A 22,190-nucleotide genomic window follows, 5' to 3' on the forward strand; every position below is an offset into this window, starting at 1 on the left:
ACACTGGGGACTATGGGACTCCAGTGATCTCACATGTATCCTCTACCATGTGGATAAGTGACAAAGGTTTACAGGACGCCCCTGCAGTTGCTGATCGCTGTGTAGTTATATCGGCTCTTGGTATGTCAGCCTAGGGTCTTGCCAACAACAAGCAGCTAGCTTACTACAGGTAAAGACCACTGATGTATGCGACTGAGGTGGGAGGGCGGTGGTACGTACACACTGGTAGAACTGTCCACGTTGGCCGCCGGTTACAAATCTCTTTCCATCTGGATTCCAGGCCACGCTAGTCAGACTGTCTTCATGAGATTGGCTCATTTTTGTCCTTAGCTCCCCAGTCTGAAAGAAGACAGATGGAAATCACAGACGTCAGGAACACGGGCTCTGGCCCTCACTACAGATCAGGTTTCCAGCAGAGTTCACATCAGGTTAGGAGTTTACACCGTGCAAAAAAGTAGTGGAGCAATGACTGAGGACATTCTGCAACTTTACACTACACCCTCCCTTCTTCATGGTCTTTAAGATTTTAGTTTGTGCTCATAACAAGAGATATTAAAGAGTTTACATAAAAAGTTGTGTCATATGTAAATAGTAATAGTTGTGTCATATGTACATACACTATTAATTCTTAGCTACCTCCTGTATTATACCCCAGAGCTGCGCTCATTATTCTGCTGGTGCAGTCACTGTGTACATACATTACATTACTGATCCCGAGTTACATCCTGTATTATACTCCAGAGCTGCACTCACTATTCTGCTGGTGCAGTCACTGCGTACATACATTATTTATTTATTTATATAGCACCATTGATTCCATGGTGCTGTACATGAACATTACTGATCCTGTACTGATCCCCAGTTATGTATTATACCTCAGAGCTGCACTCACCATTCTGCTGGTGGAGATGCATTACATCTGAGGATCGGTAGAGGCTCAGGCCTTGGTTTCTTACCTACCGCAGTGATGGGATCTCACCTGCACATTCCACAGCCAGAGCTCAGAGCAGTCGTCTGGACCACAGGCCACAAGATAGTTGTCGTCCGGGCTCCAGGCTAGGTAGGACACCCCGTACGCGTGGCCTTCTAAGGTTTTAAGTAGTTTTAGCTGGTGCGTGTCCTGAGGATGAAAGACCAGAAACGTTTAATGGCCTCTTAGCATTAGAGGGGCAGCTCACTGCTTGCAGTTTTGACAACTGGAACAAATAAGACTTTTTCACACTTTCAGTGCCCTCTGCCTGCTGCTCTCTATACTGGTGAACACAATGGTGGGTTATGGATTTGTTAAATTTGGAACTTTCCAAAAAGTTTATGAATACACCAGATTAACAGAAAATAGATACCAGTATGGTCCATGGCACGGGCACAGGTTGTGACGCATACAGCCCACATCCCGCAGGAATGGCCAAGCGATTGTTCCGATCTCTGCCAGTAAACCACCTTAGATGCTGTGGTCAATAGTGAACGTGGCATCTAGGTGGTTAAAGGAAACTATACACCCCGTCACCCCCTGTATCTCAAAACGTGGTCGCCAGCGGAGCCTTATTAAGGGATTAAGGGGCTTTTTAATAAAAAAAATGTCACTACTTTACAACAGACTAAACCAAGGCATTATAGAAAGGATCACACATTCACCGAGTGACTAAATGACAAGTCATCATGTGCAGGAGAGGCTGAGAACACCCGGTTATGGGCGGATGCGATTACGTAGGCTGAGTCATGGCGGCAGCTGGGACAGAGCTTTATTCTGGGCCCCTCCTATAACGCCATCTCACTCCTATAAGATTCCTGTGCACAATTAACATTCCTGTCTTGTTATGGGTCTTATGGGAAGGAACGCTGACCTCCTTCATGAGGCTGTAATTAACCAGAGCACCTCACAAAACAACAAGCTGACGACAAGAACTGGTTTAGTCTCTGCAGCCGGGTGAAGCCAGACAGGTCCTAACGCTGCTGTGCTGTGCTGTGCAGTCCTAATAATCAAAAATACAATGGGCTCGTGCCCCGCGGCCAGGGGAACATGAGAGCTGCAGACATGAATTAAAACAATTTTGGTTTTAATTTCCAAACTCTCCGATCAGGTCGGTCATTCTCTGGCACTCCATAACTTCAGATACTTTCAGCCTTACATTTCAGTTCCGGGCCAAAATCAGACTGTCAGATATATTGCATTCAGGTTTGGTTTTAGCTCATGTATGCCTGGAGAAACCCGCCATAAACTCCACCGCAAATCATTGGCGACTTACAAGAGGATTCTAATGCGGATTCACCCTTACACATTAAAAAGAAGGGGAACATCTCACCCAAGCCTATTGTATCCTAAGGGCATTTTATGCCACATTTTTGCCATATAATCTGTAGGGTGCAAATCCCTCGATGACCTGAGGCTTCGTCCCATTTAATATGGCTCACCCATGTCTGGACGCCCAAAGTGGATTTCATGTCATTAAGTAACATGACGCTATTATTTCCTAAAATTTAGGCAGTATGAACGGTCACTGGAAAATAAAAAAAAATATGAGGCTGTGGTTTTGTGCTGCTGAATCCGCACAAGTCCAGAGCATCTGAACTTGGAAAGTTTAAGGATTATTTTTCCATTCAGATTTTGGCAGGCATTCCTTCCAACAAAAATTGCCCATAAACCGCCTTCCACAATAATCTGCAGTAGAAATCTTCCTGCCCTGGATTCAGCTTCAGACCAGATTTTGCACATCACTTCTGCCATGATATCTGCAGGGCTAAATAGTACAGCGGTCATTCTTTGGCAGCAGCGGATATACCCCGGGGGAATGTTCCACCATTTTCATTTCCAATGTGTCGTAATGAGCATTTTCCACACTTACTGGATCGACCTGCCATATTATAACAGTTGTGTCTTTTGATCCTGTCGCTAGTTTTGTGCCGTCGTTGGAGAACTTGCAGAACCAAACTTCGTTGCAGTGCTCCGTGAGGACTTGCTGTGTGAAACATGGAAACTGTTTCCTGAAATCAGAAGGAATGAATGAGAGCAGCATAAAAAATAAATCTTTAGAGCTCAAGAATGACTACGACGTAAACGTCAAGTGCAGAATATTCCTAACCAGAATTTATAGGCGCCCGCTTTACATAAACACTTTTTGCACTTTTGTTTTTTTTTCTGCCTCCTCTTTCAACAATCAGAATTTTTTTTTTTATGTCATTTTATGAGGACTTTTTTTTTTCCCCATGATAAGTTATAGTTTTGGAATGACATCGTTCATTTTAACACGTAATGTACTGAAAAAAAAAAAAATAAATTCCAAGTGGGATAAAATGTTGGGGAAAAAAAAAAAAACGACCTGATAATTCTCTGCATTAGTATGACTGTGGTCAGAAAACTTAAGATTTATTTTAAAGTGGTGAAAATGTAATTCAACAATTTGCAAAATGAGACCAATTTGTTTTTATTTTATTTTCCAAGACCCCATTGTGTGGTCAGCTGTTTTCATTGATACCATTTTGAGGTACATATGACATTTTCATCGATTTACTGATTTGGTGCTTTTTTTGGGGGAGGGGGGGGGGTCTGGCGTTTACCATACAGATTCATTGTATAATTTGATGGCACTGGGCTTTTATGGATGCAGATTTCTTTTTCTTTTATTGTTTCCTTATTTTAAATAGGGGAGATGGATGTGACTTGACAAAAGTAAAAACAAACTCTATTTTACATAACCAGGAAACTTGTACCAGCAATCATCAGACTGCTGGCTCTAAATGGTGCAATAATGTATATTCTGTAAATCACATGCTGGGCTTTACAGGGGTCTCACAGAGGTAACCACAAGGGCTCCCGCAATCACCTTGCGGGTGGGTGGGAGACAGATTGACAGCAGCATGTTAAATGGTTAACACCAGCAATCAGCTGCTGATAAGAGACCAAAGGCATCTATAAAACAGCTAGGGAAGCCTCCACACATGTGCTAAACTGGGCTGGGGTCCACATGTGCTAAAGGTTAAAGGGAAAAGAAAAAATATTTCAGCGACATCTGATTAGTCCAACACCAAAGACCGCATTAAGAATAATAGAGGTGGCCGCTTACTGTTCTCCATATACGAGAGTCGATTCACAGGACCAGAGTTCTCTCCACAGATGTGCGGGTCGTACAGTTTAACCATACTATGGTTTAACCTCTTAGACTCAGGCGAGACCCCCTTTAGTAACACTTTACCTACCTGCTGCAGACGTGATCGATGAGCAGGGATACAGAGTCCAGATTATTGTCAAGTTTCGTATTGTGGTAGAGGCACCGATCTCGCTGTAGCTCGACAGCTTGACGTAGTAGAGTTTGCAAACGTCTGGGTGGTAACATGACAGATGGTGGAAGGTATGCTGGAGAGGAGGGAAAAAGGGCAGATCGCCGTGAACACTTCAATGACACTGACAAAGACTTACGTAAATTTCAGGTGAGCAGTCGCAGAAAATTAGGCAGAGACACCTGTACAGTAGCGGCAGTGGTGCTGGAAAAAACCTCACTGAATCTTCCAGGGCTGAGCAGATTAGCCATTGCCCAAAAAATAGTGCAATACAGTGGGGCGGATGTCCGTCCCTTTAAGTAGCCTCATTCCTACAGAAGCAGCCCAGGGAATTGATCCATAGAGTCCACCGCACCTCCTGAGGTCCTTTTCAGCACCAGCCCCCCACCGTACATTGCTGCTTTCTGACCAGATGACATTCAAGAAATCCACTTAAGTCCCTGCGTTACATACACCAGTCTGACTACACACGGGCTGGAGTGGGGCCGTAGCACTCACCACCCAATAATGGACAACGATGTGACCCCGGATGTGAATACTCACTCTGGAGCTTATCAAGCAGCTTAGAGCGCGATACTGTCCCTTTTCCTTCCCATTCTGCCTTTGCTCGCAGGTCTTCTGCGTGACTACACATTAAATACCTGGGATACAGAGATAAGCGCGTTACTTCAGTGTATTACGAAAAGTTAGACATCCTCTCTTGGTTGATCAGCAGGGAGGACCGATGTTCAATCTCAGAAGTTTTACATTCCCCCTTCTTGTACGAGTGAGCTGCAGTACCACTCTCAGCCACCACATGGTGTATGGAGCTGGGTCACTTACTGCACAGCGCCGCCCCTTTAATCAGGTGATCAGTGGGAGCGTGGGGTGGTGTGGTATTTCAAGGGGCGAGTACATACATGGCCAGCTCTGCAGGACACGGAGGGTCCCCTGCACCAGGACAGGGATTGCAAAAATGGCCAAGAAAACATCGGGGAGCTTGCTGTACTCTACAAGACGAGGCCTGGGTATCCGCTCACAAGGTCAGCATGCTTTACCCCACATTATAGAATTGATAAGATGGAAAAAAAAATTATCTTGCATTGCATTAGTGCTGGAGGGACACAGCGGAGCGGGCCTCTTACCCACTGAGGACATGAATTCTCTCGGTGTTGTATTTCAGTGGCGTCAGCTCGCAGCGCAGGACCTGCAGGGCTTCTAGGACCTTGCCATCTTCCAAGTATTCCAGGTACTTCTGCTGGAGAAGCAAAAACTTCATCCTCTAAAAGAAGAGAATAAAAAGGAATAAACCTCAGTGACCCAAAAGCAGAAGACCCCTCTTTGCATGACAGATTTACCTTAAGAGAAGGGTGCGATCAACAGAACTATTGGGGGGGTAAAGTGTGTGCAAACTGGTCATGGCGGAAATGACTGCCCCTGTCAGGCGACACTTGTGTGCCCAGGTAGCAATATGCGGGGGCTTGGGGTGGGCCGCAGACTCTGTGCTCATACTCAGCTACTTCATGTGTTGTAACCAAACCGTTCCCAGCTCATATTCTTACACCTGAGAATTTCAGATCATAGACAATATAATCTATGGGGCCATGTCACTTTTACTGCTGCTCGGTCACCACAAGTTATTTCTCTGCTGCCTGTTGCCCCCCTGGTAGTACAGTCTGTATTCAGCTCTTATGTTCCAGAACGGCAGCCTGTTTGTATTAAGCTTACAAGTTACCCCCCCTATCGATCTACAGGAGCCCTGTCCACTGAACCCCTCTAATTCCTAAGAGCGCTCGGCCATCCAGGCAGTTCCATGGTGAATAGAGGGGAGGTGAAGCATACGCGCTACTGCTCAACAGGGCATTACTCAGCCATACCCGTTGATCCTATGGTGAATAAAGGGGAGGTGAAGCATACGCGCTACTGCTCAGCAGGGCAGCAGTCAGCCATACCTGGTGGCCCCGTGGTGAATAGAGGGGAGGTGAAGCATACGCGCTACTGCTCAGCAGGGCAGCAGTCAGCCATACCTGGTGGTCCCGTGGTGAATAGAGGGGAGGTGAAGCATACGCGCTACTGCTCAGCAGGGCAGCAGTCAGCCATACCTGGTGGTCCCGTGGTGAATAGAGGGGAGGTGAAGCATAAGCCCTACTGCTCAACAGGGCAGCACTTGGCCATACCCGGTGGTCCCGTGGTGAATAGAGGGGAGGTGAAGCATACGCGCTACTGCTCAGCAGGGCAGTACTCAGCCATACCCGGTGCTCCCATGGTGAATAGATAGAAGGGAGGTGAAGCATACGCGCTACTGCTCAACAAGGCAGCACTCGGCCATCCCAGACAGTCCCGTAGAGAACGAATGAAGGGGACGTGCACACTCCGGATCTGTGGAGTTGCAATTATCTAGAAGTGATCCCCTATACCATGTATTAGCAAATTGTCAGGCTCTGGAGTGCGGTGCGGTGCTGGGTGAGCTTCTGTATAACCAAACTTATGCCACTTCCTATATAGTACACTCACCCGTATGACATCGGACGTGGGGCAGGACGAGGAGGAGTGCTCGCTCCCTGAACCTCCAGCGGATGGGCGACACGGCTGCCAAGAACACAAAGAAGAATCATCAGCAGAGGGGGGGAAAAAAATGCCTTCTAGCCCTCACAATAATGTTAGTGCAGTGGTCCGGGGGCCATGTACAGGCACTGGACTAAAGCAGATGTTGCAGGCCATCTATGAGGACGCTCCAACAGCAGAAGTCTGAGCATACGAGGATTGGGCAGCCGTATTACAACATCTCCGATCCTTTTTTTCTCAGGCAAGAGGCCACAGCAGTTTACTCCCCTCTCCCCAGAGCACAAGCACAGTGGAGCGCATGGATGTTCGAGAGCGAGACCCCTTTACAGCCATTACTCCCACGGACATGCATGCTCGGTTCAGCTGAGCGTACATGCCTTCAGAATTGGAAAAGGACAGAAAAGAGCAGACAGGCAAATCTCAGGCCATAAAGGTGAGGCATGATCCATATCTCCCACCAGAATCAGTCTGGCGCTGCCGAGAATCATCGGCGATCATCACGTGTCGCACAGCGGTGGTGAGCAGCGGTATTCATCATGCATCTGCTTGTGCATTTATAAAGCCAGACATGCACGCACAATGCGCATACACGGCAGGGAGCGTGTGATGGTCGCTGGCGGAGCAAGAAAAAATAAATAAAATTATGTCAACTGCACTTCAGCAAATCCTCAGAAGGTAAGCATGGTTCACCAGCATTAGTTATACTCTCAGATTACAGAGATCAGGAGGGTGGGGGGGGGCATCTGCCTGGAAAGTGACTTCTGCTGCAGAGTAAAAAAAAAAAAAAAAAAAAAAAAGCCAACAGCAGAGCCAAAACCAGAGTAAACCCTCCAGCATCCTGGAGAAGTGGAACATGCACAGACGCCCAGCGACGACCGCTCTGTTATGGTTACAGGAGACGCTGGCCCTTTAAACAGCACAGTTGACAAACATCTGCTACCTCACTTCCTGCGACTGACTCCCATCCCCCACTTTGCAGGGGCAGGATCAAGAAATTATCAAGAAAAGAAAAAAAAAAAAAAAAACACAAGGCTGGAAGTCAAAGCCAAGATGGCAGTCAGCTGATCCGGCAAACAAAGCTGTAATTAACCCTTCTGCAGCCAGATGCAGATAAAGCAAAACAGGACATTATACTTCCCCCCCTCCCCCCATAGCTACCGTATATATTTTTGGAAGGCACAAAAGCAAAACATACAAAAATAAAATAAATTAAAAATGATTGCAAGTCCAAATCTAAAAGTGACCCTTAGAGCCATCAGATCCCCAGGAATTTCCACACGGTAAGAGACCCCCCCTTTCATTTTAGATCTATATGGCAGCAGTGGGGTCTCCCGAGTCTTCTGCCAGCGGTTCATGCCATGCACATGTGGACGGATAGTTTGCGCTGACGCCTCCTGAGCCTGCAGGACAGCTTGATTTTCTTTGGACCTGGATTGGGGCCGGTCGGTCATCCACCATCCAGACTATCCTCTGTTGCAACCTCACTTTTTCTCCGCCGTCCAGGGAAATTATCTACAGTGCCATGGGTTGTAAACTTCTTGATTATGTTGCATACCGTGGAGAAAAGATCATCAAGATCTCTGGAGACAGACTTGGAACTTCGAGATTGTTGGACTTTTTCGACAATTTTGGTTCTCAAGTCCTCAGATTTCTCCTCTTTCTCTTCTCCATGCTTCGTGTGAGACACAAAGAAAAGCTTGACTCAACTTCTCCCCTTTTTATCTGGTTTCAAGTGTGATTTTCATATTGCCCACACCTGTTACTTGCCACAGGTGAGCTTGAACGAGCATCACATGTTGGAAACAAAGTGGTTTACCCACAATTTTAGAAAAGCAGAGTCTCCCAGAACCAAACATGGTCAGGGGTCTCCAATCTGAATAAATGTGTCTAAAAATTATGGAACAATTTCAAAAATAAAAATTTTTTAATGTAAAATTAAAAAGACGGAATATCCTCAATCTACAGAACAGAATATCAAGAGATTCATAGGTTCTGAATACATGTGCACAAGGCTGACAGTCAATACTGGATGCTCCTGATCTCTGGGCCCTCATTGCACTGCATTAGAAACAGACCTATAAAATCACTGCATGGACTCAGGGAAAACTTCCAGAAATCATTGTCCAATCAGTTTTCTGTGCAATACACAAATGCAAGTGACACTTCATCAAAAAAGCAGCCAAAAACAAAAGAACAATCCAGAAATGCTGACGCGTTCTCTGGGCCAAATCTCATGTATAATGGACGGAGGTAAAAATGGAAAAATGTTCGGTGGTCAGCGGAATCAAAATGTGAAATTCTTTATGGCGACCATAGACACCATGTCCTGTGAACTCACGAGGAGAGGGACCATCCAGCTTGTTATCGAGGAAAGGGACCATCCAGTTTGTTATCAGTTCTGCATCTCTGATGGTTGGGGGTCATCAGTGCCTATGGCAGGAGCGTCATCACTGCTGAGCACTATATGGGAGGTGATAGAAGAACATCTGCTCCATCCAGAAATCTACTTCAGGGAAGGTTCTGTATATGTCAGCGGGACAATGGTAAACCACATACTGCCTCCATCACAGCAGTGCGGCTGCGCAGAATAGTTCAGGGGGATGAACTGGCCCGTCGGCAGTCCGGACCTTTCACTTATAGAAAGCATTTGGTGCATTATGTAATGAAGAATCCAGCAAAGACCCAGAACTGCTGAGAAGAGAGAGGATCTGACAGACAAGAAGGGAGATAGCGTTCCTCTCCCAAAACTCTAGAAATGGTCTCCTCACTGGTGGATACATCCTGGGCACAACTCCACAAGTTGCTGCCATCAATTCCTAAATAAGTTAATGGGAATTGGTCAGCAGCATTTTGTATGTATCGATTACTGGGCTGGGTTTTGCAGTTTCAATAAAATAAGTTTTATCAGCAGGAGATTATCACTATAGGATTAGTTGTATCGTGCCTCAGTCAAATGCACGGTGTAACCCTGCTCCTACCACTGGTTATACAGTATACAGAGAAAGCTGCCAGTGGTGTGCGCGGTATTATACACTACTCAGTATTCTGAGCTCCACTACATCTGCAGCAGAGAAAACAAAAGATTGTGCCAAAATGACAAAGCAGCCTAGCAAGTGTCTCCCCCTACATCATGCTGCCGTCAGATTACATAAACTGCTGATGGATTCCCTTTGCCCCAAAGCCTGTTTTCACCTTCCTGAGGAGGACAATTTTTACAATTCTGACCACTGTCCCTTTATGAGGTTATAACTCTGTAACGCTTCAACGGATCCGGAGATCGCTCTCTCGTGACATTGTAAAATGAAAAAAAAAAAAACAGAAAATTGGCTAAAATTTTTCAAATTTTGCACTTTAAGGCTACTTTCACACTGGTGTTTTTTGCCAGACGTCGCAATGCGTCGTTTATGGCAAAAAACGCATCCTGCAAAGTTGTTTGCAGGATGCGTTTTTGCCCCATAGATTAACATTAGCGACGCATTGCGACGCTTTGCCACACGTCGCAACCGTCGTGCGACGGTTGCGCCGTGTTGTGGCAGACCGCCGGGAGCAAAAAACGTTACAAGTAACCACCCCCACCTCCCCGCACCTTACAATGGGGCAGCGGATGCGCCGGAGAAATGCATCCGCTGCACCCGTTGTGCAGTGCGTCAAACGCCGAGCGTCGGAATCTCTGCCTGACGCATTGCGACGGGGAGATTCCAACGCTAGTGTGAAAGTAGCCTCACTCAATTTTTATGCCCTTAAATCAGATCATAGCACAAAGTATTTAATAAAAATTTCCCACATGTCTACTTTACATCAGGACAATTTTTTTGAAACAATTTGGTTTTTGTTAGGAAGTTGTAAGGGTTAAAATTTGACCAGCGATTTCTTATTTTTACAACAAAATTAGCAACATCTTTATTTATGGACCAGCTCACTTTAGGGAAAATACCCCAAAGTGACACCATTCTAAAAACTGCACCCCTCAAAGTCCTCAAAAACCACATTCATGAAGTTTATTAACCCTTCAGGTGCTTCACAGGAATTTTTGGAATGTGGAAGGAAAAAAAAATAAAGACATTTACTTTCACAAATTTTTCTTCTTTTAGACTTTTCTCTTTTTTGTTCATTTTACAAACTACACCTCAATGAATTCATCTAGGGGTGCAGTGATTATATTGACACCACGGGTGTCACAGACTTTTTTGCCATTGAGCAGTGAAGACAAAAAGGATTTACACTTTTACCACTAAAAACTGTGTTAGCCTCATACTGGGAAAATGGTAAAAATGGCACCAGAATTTGTCCAACAGTTTCTGCTGAATGTAGAAATACCCCATATGTGGCTCAGAAGGGAGGAGGCATTTGGATTTGGGAGCGGAGCATTTGCTGAATTTCTTTTGGAGGGTGAGGAGCCATTTTACTCTTCTAGAGCCTTTGTGCTACCAGTAACGTGGAATCCCCCTATATATCCGTTAACAGATGACAGATCTGAGTGAGGACTTGCTTTTTTGTGGATTGAGTTGAAGCTTTTATTGGGCAAATTTTACATAACGGTTGGGATCACAGTTATCCGGCGCTCTACACTGAGCACCTACTTTGGGGTTTCCATCTAAATCTCTGAGTGACATGATTCAGATGAGAACCCGAGAGATCCATTCACTATAATGAGGCAGCAGAGTTACTCTGGACTCAGTCTGGCCTCTGTTCAGTGGTGTCCTTGTTTTCAGAAGTGCACAAAACTGAGGCAGACAACACTTTTATGCAATCCTAAACAGACGTACACCGCCGGATCACAGATCAGACGGAGTCCACAGTGCCTCCATCTGCTTCATTATAGGGAATCTTCTGCCAGAGGTTCCGTCTTAATCACGTATTTCAGAGATTTACACGGAAACCCCGGTGTAAGTGCTCAGTGCAGAGCGCAGGATAAATGTGCGGAAAGCTTTACTGCGATCTTTGGGAAGCAGAATGTAAAAATATAAATAAAAAATAACCAGCAGGTGAAGAATTGGTTATATTTATTTTCTACGCCATTCCTTGTGCGGTATAAGTGATTAGGCGACTATTTTTTGGGTCAGTGAGATTACAGCGATAGATTTACCATATATTGGATTTTTATGTTTGGCTTCTGTCACACACTTAAAAAAATGCTTTTTATTGCGCTAACTAGTTTTTGCATCACCACGTTTTGACAGCTATAATTTTTCCATATCTTGGCTGACAGTCATGTGAGGGCTTGTTTTTTTTTGTGGGACGAGCCGACGTTTTTATTGGTACCGTTTTCGGGCACATGATATTTTTGAACACTTTCTATTCTGATTTTTTGGTAGGCAGAATGAACAAAAACCGGCAATACAGGATTTATTACCCCATTCTCCCCCCCCCCCCCCCCCCCCCCCGGGGTTTATTCCATTCCGTGTGTGGCAAAATTGGCAAGGCAGTTTTATTCTTCGGGTCAGTACGATTACAGAGATACGCAATTTATATCTTTCTTTTTTTTTTTTAAACGTTTTGTCACCTTTACACAGGGCTTTTATAGAAAAAAAAAATTGGATCGCTTTATTCTGAGAGTTAACCTTTTTATTTCTCTGCTGATTGAGTTGTACGACTGCTTGTTTTTTTTGCGGGATGAGATATTTTCAGACGTACCATTTTTATTTACATTTGTCTTTTTGATCGCGTTTTATTGCACTTTTTGTTTGGCGGTATGATAAAGCATTTTTTTTTATTGCCTCAATTACCGTATATATTTTTTTTTTATGGTGCTCACTGAAGGGATTAACAAGTGGGACCGTTTTATAGAGCCGACACCCGCACCAGGCCGCACGATCGTACCGCAGAGCAGTACATGTACGGCGCATATCGGGAAGGGAGAAGGGGCTAATATTTTCATTTGAAATGGAAATTTTTTTTCCCAACTTTTGATCTGTTGTGAATATAACATGGGAGATAGATTTTCAAATCGAATCGCAGTTTTAATTAATAAATCAGTTAGAGACCAATCCTACATTTAGCTTACAGTTATCTCTTCCATTAATATAAACACTACAACTTTATTATCCAAATATCAAAACAAAAATAGACAATTATTAGACAAAACCACATCATACCTTAAAAGTGATGAAAACACCATGGGGAGGTGCCTACCCCTGTACTCGCCTATTTTTGTACCTACCTACCAGCTGAGGTTGGCACCCTATAACCTGCGCAATGGCGCCCCCGCTCCACGACGGCTCTCCCTGCTCACCCTATAGCAGGGGTGTCAAACTGCATTCCTCGAGGGCCGCAAACCATGCGTGTTTTCAAGATTTCCTTAGCATTGCACAAGGTGCTGCAAACGTGTGTAGGTGATTAAATTATCACCTGTGCAGTACAAGGAAATCCTGAAAACATGACCTGTTTGCAGCCCTTGAGGAATGCAGCTTGACACCCCTGTCCTATAGGGCCCTATAGTGGCAGGGTGTGTGATAGAGAATGAAAAAGTAGGTGAGAAAAAGGAGAGATGTTTCAGAAATATAAAATTTCTTGGCTTAATAAGAGAACCCTATATAAATGTGCTTCTAGATGGCTAATAGTTCATCTTCTTGATGATCTAAGAGAACCATCTTAAAATGCTGCCAATCTAATTCTTGATGTTCTAATCCAGATCCTAAAATAATGTTTATCTGATATAAACAGAGACAGAGCCCCCCCCCCCCGGACCTATAAGTCGGGGACACTAACGGATCATATTATAGTGAAGCACAACTAGCTGCCCAGAAATCTTCTTTTATAACCCAGGACACTACACCAGAAATAAAGTGCTTGTGTGCTTCTATAAACATATCGGCTTATTCTCATATATACAATAGGTTCTTATTAGCCCTATAACAAATAGTCGGAGCGTGGTATTGTCTAGTAATTGTCTATTTTTGTTTGGATAATAAAGTTGTAGATTTTCAGATCATTGCATTAGTGTTCGTTTTTTGTTTTTTTTTAAATTGTATTCTTCAGCCCTAATTCTAACAGTTGTGCCTCTGTAAAACGTAATGTTCCCTTACAAGGTTCTCATAAAAAGCAAAATGGCAGATTGCTATGATATGATTGACGGCGATCAGGCTGCACGGACCAGCACAGTCCTGAAGGATCGCTCCAGCGACCGTTAAATCTGATCCATCACCAGATTTCACCATATAAACTGCATACATGGATCTGCCAGACCTGATGAGGCCGGTGTACATAATGACTGCATAATATACGCGAGATTAAACTCAGCCACCACCCGCCGCCTGGCCTGCTCTACAGGTCCGCAGTCCTTCCACCCTGCAGCTGAATCCTCACCCGCCTAGCCTGATCGCTCCTTTTATCCCTCCTCCCTGCTGCAGCAGATATCTCCCCCTGCTCAGGACAAGCCGTCAGGCTGTGCAGAGACCGACTGCATTAGGACTCGTGAGGCCTCACTCTTTAGGTGGCTCATTATTTGCTTATGTTACCTTTTTTACAATCTGGATTTTATAGCCTTTTAGACCAGTGCCAGAGACATTAGTTTCCTACATAAACTGGGTGGCCCAGAAGTCGGAGCTCCACTGATTATATTTTTAGAGCAGATCACAGTACTAAGCCATAACGTTAAAGGGCATAAATACATCTAAGCCTACATTCATACATCCGTCTGAGCACAGACAGGCTTCTGCAACACCAGAAAAAAAAAAAAAAGACAGCCAATGTCAGAGCAATGCTGGAAACACTGAAAAGTGACATTTTCCTCATTTTCTGCTTGCTGTGCTCCTACAGTCAGTCTCCTTCTCCCTCTGGCAGCTCTGTCCACTTCTATAGTATAGTAGCCTTAATCCCATTCAAAAGAAAAAGGCTCGGCTCTGCTCCTTTCCTGATAAGCAGGCAAACCGCTACTGAGATTGGCAGTGAGCAGGGGATCGCTATGCAGATGTGTGAAGAGCGACAGTCACCTGTGTGCGGCCCCTTTGGTGACCTCATGTGTGGGGCTCGCTTTATGGCTGAAATCGCAACCCAATCGCACAAAGGAGACATTCAATGCACGACACTGCGCCATAGGGCAGCACGAAGTAACAGCTCGCCCGACGCATCTCACCACAAGCCAAACCAACATATTTCACCAGTCATCACTTTGCACAAATTTTTACATAAATCAACTAAAAATCGCCATCGATCCAACCGTCACCAATCACAGCCATGGAGGAGATCCCAAGGATTTTGCATAATGCAATCACATCAGCTACACGGCCTGTATGGCAGAGCAGCCAGTGTGGATGTAATACGGCTCACACCTTTGTGCACATAGGTTTTTCCTGCTTCAGATATTTTGGGGTTAGTAGGAGGCAGAGGAAAAGACGATGCCTCCATATGGTCTGCAGGTATGTGAGGTGGACCATGAAGGCGAGCGGGGCTGCACTCAGCCGGGGACCTCCGAGCACAAAAGGTTTCACGATTCCATTTACAGCCAATATCACTAAACAGACAGTTTATAGTAAGCCGCTTACCCTACATGTATACAGCCTCCTGGTCTCAGCTGTCCATTAGAAATATAAATTGTTAAAAAAATATATATATATAAAAATAACGTGGTTGCATAAATCTGCACACCCATGCCTTGTTGAAGTCCCCTGTGAATTTCTGGAAGCACTCAGTATTTGAGTGAGTTTATCAGCCCGACACACCTAATATCGGTAATCTTTGCCTCCTCTGTACAGCACCTTGTTCAGGTCTCCCCTACATTGCCAATTTGATTCATTTTGTGGTGGTGTTTTGGCGATTTGAAGGCATCTTGGGGTCATGCTGAAAGGTAAAACTCATCTGCCTTTTAGCAGAGGCCTGAAGGTTTTGTTGAAGAATTGATTGTTATTTGGAATAATTTAGAAGTCCCAGTTACAGCTGCTGAAAAACTGTCCTAAAGCACAATGCTGCCTCCACCATGCTTCACTGTGGGTATGGTGTTCTTTTGGTGATGCGCAGTGTTAGCTTTCCACTAAACATGCCTTTTGAAATTAGGTCACAAAAATTCCACCTTGGTCTCCAAACAGAACACATTTTCACACCTGCTTTTGTCAGACTTGATGTAAGTTTTGGCAAAACAGGATGTTTTTCTCTGTAAGAAAAAGCTTCCGTCTTGCCACCTACCCCCAACAGGCAGGACACCTGAAGAATACGAAAGTGTTGTCACAAGCAGAACACAACCAGGACTTGACAAATTCCTGCAGCTCCTTTACTGTTGCTTTTGGCCTCTTAGCAGCCTCATAGGCCAATTTTCTTCTTGAGTTATAACTTTTTGAGGAACATCCAGTTCTAGGTAGTCACCGTTATGCTAAATCAAAGACACTTCTTAATGACATCTTCACAGTATTCCATGGTAGATCTAATGCCTTGGAAAGGTTTTTTGTCCCCTTCTCTTGATTGATACCTTCAACAATGAGATCCCTTTGCTGTGTTGTCAGCTGTTTACAGCTTTTGTTGTAAAATGCAACTAAGAAAATATCAGGAAAATCTTGCTAGAACAGCAAAACTTTCTATGGGGTTAATCAGAAAATCGCTGTAAATAAAGGTGGCCGTGCATGGACTACTATGTAACATGAGGGCAAATGTGATTGGGCAATTCTGAACACAACCAGATCCCTCTTACACTTATGCAACTACATTATTTTAGTTTTGTAATTTTACCCCTCAATGATTTCAGTTTGTTTCTTAATGGATTTGTACATATTATAGGTGATATTGAAGGTGGAAAAAGTTCTAAAAAGGGTTCTCTGGCAAAAAGGGTTCTCTGGCAGGATTTTTTTTTTTTTTTCTTTTTACACAAAAACCTGGAACTTTTATAAGGGTGTGCAAACTTTTCATATCCACTGTCTTTTTTCAAACTGATATTAAAGATCGCATTAAAAACTGCATTTTTTTGTTCAGGTTTTACTGTACTTTTACTTTAATTTTACTTTAATTTTGAACATACTGCAATAAAAGTAATAAGGCCGGACCACAACCTGGAATAATTGCAGCCACTCTCCTTCCCCGTCCCCCCAAAAAAAAATTAAAAAGGGGAGCACAATGGTGACAATTACAGTACAGCCTAGGGTTTCATTTAGACTTTTTGCACACAAAATTGATTTTGATCAGTGCTTTTAATACAATTTTTAGCCACTTTGGGTCGTTGTTTTGTTTGTCTGTATTTTGTGAGAAACAAAGTTTCCCCTACCTGCATGTTAACAGCACCAGACTAATATTTTAAGGGGTCTTCCTTACAAAAACTTTTTCATTTTAAATTGACATTTTAATCAATAGATTTTTGAAGATTAATAAGTTCCACAATTGGATAGATATATATATATATATATATATATATATATATATATATATATATATATATATATATATATATATATATATATATATATATATATATATATATATTTTATTTATTTATTTTTTTATTTTTTTTCCTGTGCTGCGATAATCTTATTTGTGTCCCTGCTGTGTACTGTGTAATGGTCGTGTCTGACCATATAGAAATATGGTCTGATCATACTACAGCTCCTGGGTAGGGGAGGAAGCAAAAGATCATACAGACAGCGGATCACATTACACACAACAAATTGTGGTACTTATTCCAAGATCTATTAATTAAAATAAAACTTTAAGGGTTCTGCCTGTAAAAAAGGAAGGAACATTATACATGAAATATGAATGGGGCCTACACTATGTGCACAATTATTACAGGAGAATTTCCACCATATCAATTTTTCTGGAAGCTTTCGACCTCTGAGCAATATAAACCTGGAGGCCAGCAGCACTTGGCGTTCAGTGCTAAGAGACACGGCCAATGTGAGGTGGCCGAGTCCGACCACCACTGGACAAGACACAGAAGTGGAAGTGTCAAGACTGGGCAAAGTAATATCTGATAAGATTTTTCACAGGTTTTATGGACTGATGAGACGGGAGAGACAAACCAGGTGAATGGGCAGTGGCTGCATCAGGACCGGGCCCAGACCTCTACTTCCACTCAAAACGCCAGCAAGGTGGATGTGGGCACTGGTATTGGCAAAATAAAAAAAAAATAAAAAAAAAAAAAGGCTGCAGGGAGCATTTGCACAGATGGTCAATGCAGACGAGTCAGTATAATGTGCAAATCTTCAACTGTTTGAGTATAGATCACATTTTATTGGACAAAACTCCCAATAACAGGATGTTGTTTTTTTTTTTTTACTTTCTTTTTGAAAGAAAAACCACCAAATTATTCCGCACAAAGTTACCAAACATTTTACAGGTTAAGAACTGAAAATGGTCATTTGCGGAAATTTGCAGCATTTACAAGGTCACATTTACCAAAATCAAAAGCATCTTAACAAGCCAAGTTACATAGGAGCCTTCTGTGAGGTCACCTTCACAGTTCTTGCATCAATTTAAACTTGAGATTTTGGAGAGTTTCGGCTTGAATTTCTTTGCAGGATATAGAAGAACAAAAAAACAACAAAAAACAACAAAAAAACACAACTCTTGAAGCTGCAATATTGATGTGAACTGCCTCCAACCCTCAGATATTCTGAAGATACTCCAAAAGTCTTCAATAAGGCGGAGGTCGGGGGGGGGGGGAAGGTGGCCGCACCACGAGTTAATCTTTTTTTTTTTTTTTAAACAATAAATTTTTATTGAAAGTTTTCGGTTTACATTTACGCGATAATCAAGATAATAAAAAAAAAAAAAAAAAAAAAAAAAATCAGGATAAGTCTTTACATACAATCTGAACAATAGTGCATGTGGTTAACTGACATGCAATAATGCAACCTAACCAAAGTAAGGGAAAGGGGGAGTGGGGGGAGGGGAGCCCGAGTAAAGAGGTGTATAACGTCTAAAGGGTTTGGTAGGTTATTCTGAATCCGACTGAATGTAGTTAGTTGGGTATAGTACCGGTGTGGCAAAAGGGGTATGGTTGGTGTATTCCGCCCAGGGGAGCCATATTTTCTCGAATTTTCCAACTTTGTCCATTAGTATAGCCGACAATTTCTCGTTGATCATGTACCAGGTGAGGCGTGTTTTGACCGCGGAAAAGTCTAAGTTTGGTTTTTTCCATGCCAAAGCAATGATTTGTTTCGCTGCTAAAAATATAAATGAGAAGGGATCGGGTATGATTAGGGATGTTGGGGATGCGCTTGTTAAGTAGTGCCTCCCATGGGTTTTTTTTAAGGTTAATGTTCGCTATGGAAAAAACCAAATGGTATATCCTAATCCAGAACCTTCTGACAATCGGGCAAAGCCACCATATATGGAACATGTCTCCTGTTGAATTGCAACCTCTGAAGCAATTTGGGGAGTGGTTATCCACAACTTTAGCTACTCTAGCGGGGGTCAGATACCATCGGGTTAACACTTTGTAGTTGGTTTCTAACATGAGTGTGTTTAACATTCCTCCAGTAGATGAGGACCAAATTTGGGACCATTCCGAGTCTGTCAGGGTAGATCCGATGTCCGACTCCCAACGAACGGTATATTTCAAACAATGCCTATGGGAAGGGGCATTAATGTATGAGTAGAGGAGAGAAATAATCCCCGAGGCATGTGGGTTTTGACAACACTTTTGTTCAAAAGGGGTCATGGAGTAAGGAGGGGTAGAATTTTTTAATAAGGAGTTGGCAAAGTTTTTTAATTGTAAGTATCGAAAGATTTCTCCGGAGGGGAAGTGGTACTTTTCCTGTAGAGCCGCGAATGGGATTATCCCATCAATATTGAACAGCTGGTGAACCCTGGTTATGCCGGCTTCGACCCATCTATAAAAACTTTTGATAGATCCCACGCCTGGGGGGAACAGGGTATTACCCCAAATGGGAGCGAGGGGTAAAAAGGGTGAGATCAGTTGTGAGGAATATTTTAAAGCGTCCCAGATTGTAAGAGAATGCTTTATAATGGGGTTCGAGATATGTTTGCGTTGAGTTGGGAGGATCCATAGTACTGTGTCTAGAGTACTGGGTTGCATTTCGAATGCTTCCAGGGATAGCCATAATGGGGGTTCGTTATAAGCATGGTATAAAGTCAGTTGGCCTAATTGAGCTGCGCGGTAATATTTCAAGAGGTTGGGGACTCCCAAACCCCCCCCTTTAGGCGATGGCGGTATAAAGTAGCCTTGTTAACTCTCGGGATGCCTCCTCTCCATACGAAGGTGTCTATAGATCTTTGGGCCGTTTTAAGGAAGTGTGAGGGGATAGGTATAGGCAGAACGCGAAATAGATAGAGCAATTTAGGGAGGATTGTCATTTTTAGCGCACGTACTCGGCCCAACCAAGAGAGATGTAGTTTCTCCCATGATTGGAGCAGAAGGCGAAGTTTCCGGAGCATAGGAGGATAATTAGCCGCATAAAGGGAGTCTAGGTTAGCTGTTAGTTTAATCCCCAAATAGTCCAAATGGTCAGTGGCCCATTGGAACGGAAAGTTGTTTTTATGCCCATAGCAGCCAATGACTCCAGTCTTCTGTGCAGCATGAGATGGTGGTGCATTGTCATACATTTAGATGGTTGAGCTATGGATGTCAAGGATCTTTTTGCACCATGGAAGAAAAGTGGTCAAACTATATACTTTGCAGATCTCACATGTAAAGCGCCATGGAACAAATGGCGCTATAACAATAAATAATAATAATAATAATAATGTCACTTCCACACCTTCAGGGACCCTAAGGGGCCTACCAGCTGTTTTAGCCCAAAACATGACTGCCGCCTCCTTGCTGGGACACTGTGGCCATCCACCAACCATCTGGCTACAGGACATGATCAGTAAATAAGACGTTTAGAATTAGTCTTCCTGTATGTCTGGGCCCACTGCCCCAGTTTCTGCTTGTGAGCACTGTTTAGGGGTGGCCGAATAGTAGGTTTATGTACAACTGCCACCTCCGGAGGATCCTCCACCTTGAGGTTTGTGGGACTCCTGAGGCATCAGCAGCTTACGATACCCATTTGCTGCTTTGTAATGGGATTTTAGTAGCTGCTCTTGTAATCTGATGAATTTCCATCCCCACCATTCCACTGAGACTGCCCTGACCAAAATTACTAACGTCTTACTTACAGCCAAAGCTAACAGACAATTCTCTATACTTCTCCTTCTAGACCTGTCCTCTGCCTTCGACACAGTTGACCACTGCCTCCTACTACAGATGCTCTCTTCTTTTGGTGTCAAAGACCTCGCCCTATCTTGGATCTCCTCATACCTTGCCAACCGCACATTTAGCGTTTCCTACTCCCATACTACCTCTTCATCTCGCCCCCTCTCTGTTGGAGTCCCCCAAGGATCTGTCCTAGGACCCCTACTCTTCTCAATCTATACACTCGGCCTGGGACAACTCATAAGGTCCTATGGCTTCCAGTATCATCTATATGCCGATGACACTCAGATCTTCCTCTCTGGCCCAGATGTCACCTCTGCTCTCCAGAATCCCAGAGTGTCTATCAGCCATATCCTTCTCCTCTCGCTTCCTCAAGCTTAACGTGGACAAATCTGAACTCATTATCTTTCCTCCATCACGCATATCTTCCCTACCTGATCTATCTATCAAAATAAATGAAATCACACTTTCCCCTGTCTCCAAAATCCGCTGCCTCGGAGTAACCCTTGACTCTGCCCTGTCCTTCAAACCGCACATCCAAGCTCTCGCCACCTCCTGTCGCCTCCAGCTCAAAAATATTTCCAGAATCCGTCCTTTCCTCAACCCACACTCTACCAAAATGCTTGTGCATGCCCTAATCATCTCTCGCCTCGACTACTGCAACATACTCCTCTGTGGCCTACCTTCTAACACTCTCGCACCCCTCCAGTCCATCCTTAACTCTGTTGCCCGACTAATTAATCTCTCCTCGTTACACTCCTGCTTCCCCTCTTTGCAAGTCCCTTCACTGGCTCCCAATTTCCCAGCGTATCCAGTTTAAACTACTAACACTGACCTACAAAGCCATCCATAACCTTTCTCCTCCGTATATTTCCACACTAATCTCTCAATATCTTCCCTCACGTGATCTCCGGTCCTCCCAAGACCTTCTCCTTTCCTCCACGCTTATTCGCTCCTCACTCAATCGTCTCCAAGACTTCTCCCGAGTATCACCCATCCTCTGGAATTCAGTGCCCCAACACATCCGGTTATCCACTACTTTTGGATCCTTCAAAAGAAACCTAAAAAACCCACCTCTTCAAGGAAGATTACAGCCTGTATAGACCACACGGCCACCTCAACACCATTGGAGCTAGTGCAACCCTCTACCTACTGTCTCCTTCCCCATAATCCTGTAGAATGTAAGCCTGCGGGGCAGGGTCCTCTTCCCTCTGTACCAGTCTGTCATTGTTAGTTTTGTTTACTGTAAGTGATATTTTTATTTTGATGTAACCCCCATCTCATGTACAGCACC

General features: G+C 43.9%; 1 protein-coding gene across 1 annotated transcript in view; it reads right to left on the reverse strand.

The window, feature by feature from the left end:
* WDR26 (WD repeat domain 26) overlaps positions 1-22,190 on the reverse strand; it is a 46,470-nt gene that overhangs the window by 12,875 nt on the left and 11,405 nt on the right. Inside the window, exons 4-10 of the mRNA XM_069768421.1 lie at positions 6,769-6,843; positions 5,400-5,536; positions 4,819-4,916; positions 4,195-4,351; positions 2,844-2,982; positions 980-1,120; positions 220-339 (exon numbers count right to left, since the gene is read on the reverse strand). Coding sequence (XP_069624522.1) covers positions 220-339; positions 980-1,120; positions 2,844-2,982; positions 4,195-4,351; positions 4,819-4,916; positions 5,400-5,536; positions 6,769-6,843 — 867 coding nt within the window. The remainder of the gene's footprint in view (positions 1-219; positions 340-979; positions 1,121-2,843; positions 2,983-4,194; positions 4,352-4,818; positions 4,917-5,399; positions 5,537-6,768; positions 6,844-22,190) is intronic.

Source organism: Ranitomeya imitator, chromosome 5 (assembly GCF_032444005.1).
Source record: "Ranitomeya imitator isolate aRanImi1 chromosome 5, aRanImi1.pri, whole genome shotgun sequence".
Classification (NCBI taxonomy): domain Eukaryota; kingdom Metazoa; phylum Chordata; class Amphibia; order Anura; family Dendrobatidae; genus Ranitomeya; species Ranitomeya imitator.